Consider the following 11,119-nt stretch of genomic DNA (forward strand, 5'->3'; position numbering starts at 1 on the left):
CAAAGCTCAGTTGTGTAATCACGTAAATACTTTTGGTACACGTATTGAACATCTGTCGCGAGGATTCGTTGAATTATCAGCAATAACATGTTTATAAATTTAAAAAAAAAAACAAAAAAAACGCATAACTATGAACGATGTTATGCGTGTATTTTTTGCTGATTCTTATCCTTATCGATTTAGCATGTGACTGCATATTTGATACTTCATAAATACATAAAACCACAGGTGTCTATTTTCTCGTGTGAATCGTGCGCGCATCTTCATCTCGAAAGGAAGGCTTTGGCGAGGATAGAAAACGAGATGGGGTCGATGTTTAGGAGCGAGGAAATGGTCCTGGCGCAGATCTTCATCCAGCCGGAAGCTGCTTATCCGCTGATGTCCGAGCTGGGTGCATTAGGCATAGTTCAATTCCGAGATGTAGGATAGTTTCTTTATTTAAATTCCGATAAGTTTTTTTTTAATATATTTTCATGGTTTAGTTAAACAAAGATGTTAACTCTTTCCAAAGAAAATTTGCAGCGGAGGTGATCCGCTGCGATGATATGGAGAGGAAGCTGCGTTACGTCGAGGATGAAATGCAAAAGGATAAGGTTGATATCCCGGATTTGGAAGAACAGCCGAAGGCACCGAATCCAAGAGAAATTGTCGATTTAGAGGTCTTCTATTTTGTTTTGCTATTATTAATTGAAATTTGTTTTGTAATGTGTGTGTATTTAGGCGCATTTGAAAAAAACGGAGAAAGAGATCGTCGAGATGAGCGAAAGCAGCGTCAAGTTGAAGTCCAACTTTCTGGAACTGATTGAGCTTAAGTATGTTCTTGAGAAAACTGCGATATTCTTCAATGAGCGCAAAAAATCTGTGGCGGAATCGCCTCGCAATGATTTGGTGTCTGAGGATGCAACTAATCAAGAGGGTAGAAGTCAATTGAGCTTCGTCGCCGGTGTTATCGGTCGCAAAAGAATGCCAGCTTTCGAAAAAATGCTTTGGCGTGTCTGCAGAGGTAACGTGTTAATCAAGCAGGTGGATATAGATGAAACCTTCGAAGATCCAATTACTGTAAGTATTCAAAAGAACAATAGAAATGTATTTGATGATTGCTTTTCTTAAAGGGCAACGAAATATACAAAACCGTGTTCGTCGCATTCTTCCAAGGTGATCAGTTGAAAGAGCGCGTGACCAAAGTGTGTTCAGGATTCAGGGCTACTCTACATCCATGTCCAAGTAACAGCAACGAATGTCAAGATATGCTTAAAGAAGTGAAGATAAACATAGAAGACTTAACACTGATCATGAACAAGACTCAGGACCATCGGCAAAGAGTACTTAACGCAGTCGCTAAAGATATGAAAGATTGGAATGTTAAAGTGTGCAAGATGAAGGCCATTTATCACACCATGAATTACTTTAATAAGGACGTGTCCAAGAAATGCCTGATTGCAGAAGGCTGGATTCCATTGAACGACGTGCCGCAAGTCCAAACAACTTTAACCACGATTTCGGTAGATCTCATTCACTGAATTCTTTGATATAAACTAACTAAGGTGTTTTCAGAGTTCCTGCGGCAGTTCCACTCCATCCTTCATGAACGTGATTGACACCAATGATAATCCACCGACTTTCAATCGTACGAACAAGTTTACTAAAGGCTTCCAGAATTTGATCGATTCTTATGGCATGGCCTCATATGGCGAAGTCAATCCTGCATTGTATACCATCATCACCTTCCCGTTTCTCTTCGCCGTTATGTTCGGAGACGTCGGTCACGCCATCATTATGCTTATATTCGGAGCTTACATGTGCATTTACGAGAAATCACTTGAGGCGAAGAAGATTAAAAGCGAAATTTGGACTATATTCTTCGGCGGTAGATACATCATCCTCCTCATGGGACTGTTCTCCATTTATACAGGATTCATCTACAACGACATCTTCTCTTTGTCCATGAACATCTTCGGCACCAGTTGGGTGGATGCAGTCGATCGCATTTCGTTAGAAGACATCAATAAAAACAATTTCATAGAATTTAATCCGTCCGTTGACTCGGCAACTGTTCCTTATCCATTCGGGCTTGATCCCATTTGGCAGATGGGTAAAAACAAGATTATTTTCTTAAACACTTTTAAGATGAAGCTTTCCATCATCTTCGGTGTTTTGCACATGATTTTTGGAGTCAGCATGAGCGTCATAAACTACGTGTAATATACATGAAATTAATTTAACTCTATTATGTACTTATGATAATCTGTTTATTTAGGCGATTCAACAAGAAGTACAGTATCGTCTTGGAATTCTTGCCGCAGATTGTTTTTCTGGTTGCGCTCTTCGGCTGGATGGTCGTCTTGATGATCATAAAGTTCGTGTGGTATGGAGCCCAAGGCACAGATTACAGAGTCGGCACTTCTTGTGCACCTTCCATCCTCATCATGTTCATCAACATGATGTTATTCAAAGAACCAACGCAACACGATAACTGCGATCTTTACATCTTCGAATTCCAACCGACACTTCAGATGATCCTAGTCGTAGTAGGTGTTTTATGCATTCCAACAATGCTCTTGGGAAAACCTATTTACATCATCATCCAAAGGAGGAGGCAGCAGAAACAAGTAAAATATTATTAAATTACTTATATATATTATTAATTACTTAAATATATGAACTGTTAATTCTAGATACAAATCAAAGATAATGTCAATAAAACAATGGAAATGCAACCGGAAATCATCAAAGAAACAGATGCAAATAAACAAGAAAGCGATGGTCATGGTGATGATGAACCCTTAAGTGAGGTTTTCATCTACCAGGCGATTCACACCATCGAATACGTTCTTAGTACAATTTCACACACGGCTTCTTACCTGCGTCTTTGGGCTCTCTCCTTAGCCCATTCACGTAAGATAATCTACTGTAGTAATGAAAGAATATTAATCAATATATAATACTTTTTGTTTAGAGCTATCTGAAGTATTGTGGTCTAGGATAATGAGAATATCTTCGATGAATTCTTTCGTTGGAGCACCGTTCGTCTTCCTCATTTTTGGTGCTTGGGCTTTCCTAACAATAGCAATCCTCGTCATGATGGAAGGACTGAGTGCATTCTTACATACTTTGCGTCTACATTGGTAATATCAGGATAACAGAATAATTTACAAAATAGAAATAAAATGTATTTTCCTTTTTCAGGGTGGAATTTATGAGCAAATTCTTCATAGGTTTAGGATATGCCTTCGAACCATACAGCTTCAAAAGAATTTTGAGTGAAGATGAATAAATCTCAATGTACACTACAAACATTAATAATTGTATTCCTTGTAATAAACATTTCTGCATGTAAAAATATGGTTAAAGATATAATTATCTTTATAAGGATAAAATGGGTATTTACTATAATGTAACTGTATTTAATACAGCAATTTTTATGTTGAATAAAGGTTTACAGAAAGTGACATTGTGTAATCACGATTTGTAAATGGATTAGGTACTTGTAGAAAAAAATGTATCACGAGGATTCGTCGATTTATCAGTTGTTACTTATTGATAAGTACGTATAACTGTGATCTATTTATCTTATCCTTATCTACCGAGCATGTGACAATGTATATTGAAACTAGATGGAATCGTTTTAAATCACGAGTGTTCATTGCTATAAGTGAATCGTGAAAGTAACTTCATCCCAATAGAAAGGTAAGGTTGAAGGAAATCAAGATGGGGTCGATGTTCAGGAGCGAGGAAATGGTCCTGGCGCAACTCTTCATCCAGCCTGAAGCTGCGTATCCTCTGATGTCCGAGCTGGGTGAATTAGGCGTCGTCCAATTCAGAGATGTATGCAAATTGTATTGGTATTAAAAGAGCGTTGTTTTAACTTTATTCTATTTTATTTAGTTGAACGAAGATGTTAACGCTTTCCAAAGGAAATTTGCAGCGGAGGTTATCCGCTGCGATGATATGGAGAGGAAGCTGCGTTACATCGAGGCCGAGATGCATAAAGACAAGGTTGAGATTCCCTATTTGGCCGAACAACCGAAGGCCCCGATCCCAAGGGAAATTATCGATTTGGAGGTCCGATCTCTTCGTACATTCGCTGAAATTGTATATGTAATTTGTATGTATCTTAGGCGCACTTGGATAAAACCGAGAAAGAGATCCTCGAGATGAGCGAGAGCAGCGTCAGGCTAAAATCGAACTTCATGGAGTTAACTGAGCTTAAATACGTCCTCGAGAAGACACAATCCTTCTTCAATGAGCGCGAAGATTCCGCTATCGATTCCTCTCACAAGGCGTTGATTTCCGAAGATGCAATTCACCAGGTGACCAGGTGTCAGCTGAGCTTCGTCGCTGGTGTCATCGGACGCGAAAGAATCCCAGCTTTCGAGAGAATGCTTTGGCGTATCTCCAGAGGTAACGTGTTCCTCCGGCAGGTGGATATAGATCAAACTTTAGAAGATCCAATTACCGTAAGTATACAAGACTATAAAAATAACAATCATTATATGATATTTACTGTATTTTATAGGGTAACGAGATGCACAAAACCGTGTTTGTTGCTTTCTTCCAAGGTGAGCAGTTGAAAGGTCGCGTGACGAAAGTCTGCTCAGGATTCAGGGCAACTGTATATCCATGCCCAAACAATACGAACGAATGCCAGGATATGCTCAAAGAAGTTATGATGCGCTTAGAAGACTTAACTCTGATTCTGAACCAGACTCAGGATCATCGCCAGAGAGTCCTGAACGCCGTCGTTAAAGAAATGAGTAATTGGAACATTATGGTAAGCAAGATGAAGGCCATCTACTACACCATGAACTTCTTCAACATGGACGTGTCCAGGAAATGCCTGATTGGAGAGGGTTGGATTCCATTGAATGACGTTCCTCAAGTACAGGAAACTTTATCAGAAATTTCGGTAACTATATTTTAAAACTATTACTAAAAGCTTCGATAAAATAATTGAGGTATTTTAGAGCTCCTGTGGCAGTTCCATTCCATCCTTCATGAACGTGATTAACACCACTGAAAATCCGCCGACTTTCAACCGCACGAACAAGTTCACCAGAGGTTTCCAAAACTTGATCGACGCCTACGGCATGGCCTCATACCGCGAAGTGAATCCAGCTCTGTACACCATCATCACCTTTCCGTTCCTCTTCGCCGTTATGTTCGGAGACGTCGGTCACGCCTTCATCATGCTTCTGTTCGGAGCCTACATGTGCATATTCGAGAAGAAACTCGAAGCTAAGAGGATTAGCAGCGAAGTCTGGCAAATCTTCTTCGGCGGCAGATACATCATCCTTCTCATGGGACTTTTTTCCATTTATACTGGATTCATCTACAACGATATCTTCTCTTTGTCCATGAACATCTTCGGCACCAATTGGGTGGATGCAGTCGATCGCATTACATTGGAAAAGGTCAACAAAGACGAATACATGGAATTGAATCCGTCCTTAGATTCGGAAACTGTTCCATATCCATTCGGAGTTGATCCCATCTGGCAGATGAGTAAAAACAAGATCATTTTCTTAAACACTTTCAAGATGAAACTCTCCATCATATTCGGTGTTTTGCACATGATTTTCGGCGTCTCCATGGGCGTTGTCAACTACGTGTAAGTTCCATCAAAATACTCTCAATCAATATAATTTATACTAAAATTACTTTTCTACTCAGACACTTCAAAAAGAAGTTCAGCATCTTCTTGGAATTCTTGCCACAAATTATTTTCCTGGTTGCGCTCTTCGGCTGGATGGTCGTCATGATGTTCATCAAGTTCGTAAGGTACGGATCCCAAGGCACAGATTACCGAATCGGTTCTTCTTGTGCACCTTCCATCCTCATCATGTTCATCAACATGATGTTATTCAAAGAACCAACGCAACACGACAACTGCGACCTTTACATCTTTGAATTCCAACCAACACTTCAAATGATTCTAGTCGTCGTTGGTGTACTATGTATTCCGGTGATGCTGTTCGGAAAACCGATTTACATCATTCTCCAAAGGAAGAAGAAGCAAAACGTAAAATCTCTAACTTTAATTCAATAACAAATTAAATAAATAAATATTGAAATACAGATGCAAAGCAATGGGGATGTCAATAGAGGAATGGAAATGCAGCCAGAATCGATCGAAGAAAGAGCAGCGAAGAAACAAGAGAGCGATGGTCATGGACACGGTGATGATGAACCCATCAGCGAGGTCTTCATTTACCAGGCGATCCACACCATCGAATACGTTCTTAGTACAGTTTCTCACACCGCTTCTTACCTTCGTCTTTGGGCCCTCTCCTTAGCCCATTCTCGTAAGAAAATCTACATAAATAATCAAACAAACTAAATCTATATTCTTCATTATTTTTAATTTAGAATTGTCTGAAGTATTGTGGACTATGGTGATGAGACAAGGTTCATCGACATCCTTCACTGGAGCGCCGTTCCTCTTCGTCGTATTCGCATTTTGGGCCTTTCTAACAATAGCAATCCTCGTCATGATGGAAGGTCTTAGTGCGTTCTTGCACACTCTGCGTCTTCATTGGTAATTAGAATTCAAACTAAATTATTTCATATAAATAAATGGTTTTCTTCTTTAGGGTGGAATTCATGAGCAAATTCTTCATCGGCTTGGGCTACCCCTTCCAACCGTACAGTTTCAAAGATATTTTGAACGAAAGCGAAGATGATTAATTATTGCTTCCCAAATACTTAATTGTTTCAATAAAAGCAAATTATAACAGTTGTTTATTATTTGTCCCAATCTTTTACAAAAAAAAGTACAATAAAATTATTTCTTTTCAAATTAATCTTTTGGTTAAAGATATGAATTTCAATGAATACTTTATGAATGTACAACAATGTACAGATTGATGTAATGTAATATTCATAGAACGAAATGTGACCTCATTTAGTGGTCCTTCTCGACCAACTATTGTTCGTGCATGAATCAATGAGAAAACTGGATTATGTAAAGTGTTTTTTTTTTGCTGGTTTCTGCTAACAAAATGACAACATACATTCGGTGAACTTCCAAAATTAATCGCAATTTGAAGATTTGTTAAAGTAAATTACTCACAGCATTTAGTACATGTAATTACATTTAAACTTGTAGTCTATATAAATCTTAAGCATAAATCATACATAAACATACTTAACAAAACGGGTCTATATCGCAATTGAAATCCCGACGTTCGAAATCCCGAGTGTATCGAAATTCCGACTACCATAATCCCGACAATCGAAATCCCGACAGTGTCTTTTATTATTATAATTTCTAAATAACATTTTTAAATTATTCTACATATTTTAATAGATACGACGGATATTATTAAGTTTTAGATTGTCGGGATTTCAATATAGTCGGGATTTTGATTGTAGGGATTATGGCAGTCGGGATTTCGATATAGACGGGATTTCGGTTGTCAGGCTTGCGATTGCCACCGAACAAAACATCTCGTTTTGATCCACGAGATTTACCATACGCGGGTTTCTCTATGGGATTAAATTTTATACTAAAAATATATCCAATTCATCAGTTATACACGTACAAAAGTTTCGCCCATTAAATTCTTATACAATTAGTGTATTTTTAAGTGGAAAAGTGTGCCTCTCGGATATCCGCGGCACTTTTAGAAATATATATAGTAAAAATTATAATACACAGTGTATTGTAGGTAAGTAAACAACTTTTAAACTTATTTTTGTCTTAGTGTGTCATCAAATTTTGAAAGTGTGCCGCGACAATAAAAAATGGTTGAGAATCACTGATCTACACTTATCAATTTTCATATTAAATCTTTTGTTTCTTCTTAATCAATATATTATAAAAATATAAAACGTCATAAATAAATTATATAAAATAAGTTTTCTACTTCTCTTTTCCCTTCACATAGCTAATAAGTTTTTATAGGTGCAATTACATGTTTCATATTCATGCTAGGCAACCAAATGAACAACTTCAAGAAGACCATGCAGTGTTAAGGGCGGCCGTAGCAGTGTGGCTATAGTCAAAATAATTGGTTCAAACCGCAAAAACCAACAAAAAAGGGGGTAGAATAATGGCCAAGAGATTTGTATCATTAATAATCGATATAAAATTCTTCAATTTAAAAAAAAATCAATTTTAACTAGTAACAGATTGTGACAAAGTTAATAATTTCTACTTTTTAATAAAAATAATTGTTGATTGAAGAAATGTTTCAATAATTATTAAAATATTTCCAACTTGTCTCCAATTCGTATGCAACCAAATTTACACATGCAAAGAGCTTTCATGAAAACCTAGTTGTTTCCGTCTCCAAACATCCTCTTCATAATTGATTGTTTAACATTATTTTCACGTGGCGGAAACTGGCGAAATTGTGCGCGGCACAAGCTTAATGAGAAGGGTGGTGGAAGAAAGAAGAAGAAGTTAATTTCAATACGTTGAATAAAGAATTTTCCATTATGTTGCTTCTGTTTAATGAGTGAAGAACTTCTAATACTTTTAGGTTTGAGAATTTATGTTATATAATTCAATGACGATAGGGGAATATGAAACTAAAGTTCAAAGCTAAGAGTATTTCTCCAGTTCTTCACATTGACACAAGGTGCCAGCTGTCATTTCACGACCCATTAAAAAAATCATTACCCACTAGTTGAGAAACGCTGATTTAGGGAATGTCAAACATAAACGTTGATAAAGAAAGTTAACTTAAACTTTCTTCATTATTGTTTAAAAGTCCAAACGTTCTTTCCTTCATTGTTTAAAATTAATTTCAAAACTTTGAATGAAGAATTTTCCATTATGTTGCTTCTGTTTAATGAGTGAAGCACTTCTAATACTTTTAGGTTTGAGAATTTATGTTATATAATTCAATGACGATAGTTGAATATGAAACTAAAGTTCAAAGCTAAGAGTATTTCTCCAGTTCTTCACATTGACACAAGGTGACAGGTGTCATTTCGCGACCCATTAAAAAAATCATTACCCAATAGTTCAGAAACGCTGATTTAGGAAATGTCAAACATAAACTTTGATAAAGAAAGTTAACTTAAACTTTCTTTACAATTGTTTAAAATTGTAAAACGAACTCTTTATGAAAATCTGCAATCTGGTAGAAAGCATTGCAAACACTTAGATATTTACTTTGATACTTTAAATAGAAGGATGAGAGGAAAGGTAAAAAAACACGAATCAATTTGGGAGTACTTGCATTCTTTATTTAATATTTCCCTTTATGTTCTTTTTTTTCAGTTACTTCTTGTTTCTTGTAAATTAGTGTTATATATATATATATTTTCGTCATTTCACCATCATTTCTATTTCTTTTTTGCTTTCAGGACAACAAAAATATATTCATATATATATATATTTTTTATATATTAATTACATGTTATGTATAATCAATATTTATAATTACGCATCAAGTACTATTTAATTCTTTCTTTCATTAATTCTTCTTTAACACCATTGAGTGAACTGCATATTTTTCTTTTTTAAATGAAACGCACATTCGATCATGTACTTTTTTCCTTATCGTTCTCATCTCAACGTCCTGTTCTTCCGTCCATCATACGCAACTCTTCTCCTTGGAGAGAGAACGTACACAAATGAAAGAAAAAACAAACGATTTCTCAATACAAAAAAAAACCGCAAAGAGAACTGTTTTCCAAAAATAAACAAATACATGTATTCTCTATCTCTCACACACGCAGGAGTGAAAAAAGAACAATTGAAACAGAAAATAATTAATATACGATAAACGAAATTGAAATAGAAACACAAACAGTGCACTCAATTTACATAAAATAAAATCCATCTTACTATTACAATTGTATTTATTAGAACGAACAAGGGGGAGGCTAGGAAAAACAAGTTGTTTTTTTTTCAATTGCTTGTTTCACCTTTACATCATAAGCCACAACTGCATTATTTATTTTTTTTTTTTCATATAATTATATATAATACATTAATCAATTTATTTTCTCGTTCACATATTCTTTACGGACACATAACAATGAAATAATAATAATAATATGTAGATATATAGTTTTTTTTTTATATAACTTTAGATTTTTGAGGGGAGGTAAAAAGGAGGATATAGTGTAGGATTCACTAGTAAGGCAAAATGTTGTAATAGTATTTTTTTTGTTGTAGAGATTTTTGTTTCTTTTCAATTAGGCACTAAAATAATAAAAAGAGGTTAGACTATGTATGTATATATCATATATACTAATTGCTTAAAGAAAATTATCTAATCGGCGAAACGAGTTGGCCGATGTTCGACAGATGGAACATCAACCACCAAATGGATTCGCGCGATCTCATTCTTATATTCTTCATTCTCGTTTAATCATTTATTTATTTACGTTCTTCGCTTCATTTTTTTTTTTCATCTTCGTCATTTTTCGTTTATTTATTATATTAAAAAAAGAAAATATTGAAATTAATGTATCAAGAAACAAAAAAACAAAATAATAAGAAGAATATATAAAATTACTTCATTGGATCCGTCTCTCGCAAATTGGTAATATAATAACTTAACGAAATAAATCTATATATGTTCATATATGCATATTTATAATAATCAAGAAGGATCGGATCCAACGAGGTTCAAATTGTTCGCTGTTTTTTTATTTTTTTTTAAATATATTATTATTATTATTATTGTCGCCATGACAAAAACTTTTTCTCTTCGACTTGAAACAGTTACAAAAAACAAAACAAAAATAGAACATAAACGCAGCGAACAACTGAAGTCTCGGAGAGTTTTCTTACATTACTTTACTTGTATTTTTTCTTTTGTTTAGATTTTTTTTGTATTTTTTTTATGTTTTTTTTTCGTTTTTCGAAAGCACCTCGGTATGTTTTTTTTTTGTTTAAATTATTGTTTCACTCGCACACAGAAAAGAAATGTTCTCAAAGAAAAAACACGTTCACGCTGTATACAGATATATATATATATTTATATTATATATTGAATTAAACTTGTTCCTTGTTCTTAATTAACTGCTTTCATCAAGGTGCTTCATGTTACAACAAACATACACAATTTATATTTATATATAAATGTACAAAGTTTATTTAATTATTTATTTACTTAAACCCTCGACTCGCATTTCTTCTCTTCCTTTTACATACCTC

At 35.1% G+C, this 11,119-nt stretch overlaps 2 protein-coding genes across 2 annotated transcripts; both read left to right on the plus strand.

Moving 5' to 3' along the window:
* The first annotated feature begins 303 nt into the window (after nt 1-303).
* On the plus strand, nt 304-3,374 carry LOC108567319 (V-type proton ATPase 116 kDa subunit a-like). Its single transcript, XM_017927749.1, has 9 exons — nt 304-420; nt 483-659; nt 721-1,059; nt 1,113-1,502; nt 1,555-2,198; nt 2,258-2,609; nt 2,676-2,895; nt 2,957-3,125; nt 3,187-3,374. Exons 1-9 carry the CDS (start codon nt 304-306, stop codon nt 3,272-3,274), a joined length of 2,496 nt encoding a protein of 831 aa, XP_017783238.1. The 3' UTR covers nt 3,275-3,374.
* Nucleotides 3,375-3,708: 334 nt separating this feature from the next.
* On the plus strand, nt 3,709-6,684 carry LOC108567236 (V-type proton ATPase 116 kDa subunit a-like). The gene is made up of 9 exons (XM_017927626.1): nt 3,709-3,825; nt 3,886-4,062; nt 4,119-4,457; nt 4,517-4,906; nt 4,965-5,608; nt 5,671-6,019; nt 6,077-6,302; nt 6,367-6,535; nt 6,591-6,684. Exons 1-9 carry the CDS (start codon nt 3,709-3,711, stop codon nt 6,682-6,684), a joined length of 2,505 nt encoding a protein of 834 aa, XP_017783115.1.
* The last annotated feature ends 4,435 nt before the right edge of the window (nt 6,685-11,119 follow it).

The sequence above is a fragment of the Nicrophorus vespilloides genome, unplaced genomic scaffold (genome assembly GCF_001412225.1).
Source record: "Nicrophorus vespilloides isolate i.1.1-1 unplaced genomic scaffold, Nicve_v1.0, whole genome shotgun sequence".
Classification (NCBI taxonomy): domain Eukaryota; kingdom Metazoa; phylum Arthropoda; class Insecta; order Coleoptera; family Silphidae; genus Nicrophorus; species Nicrophorus vespilloides.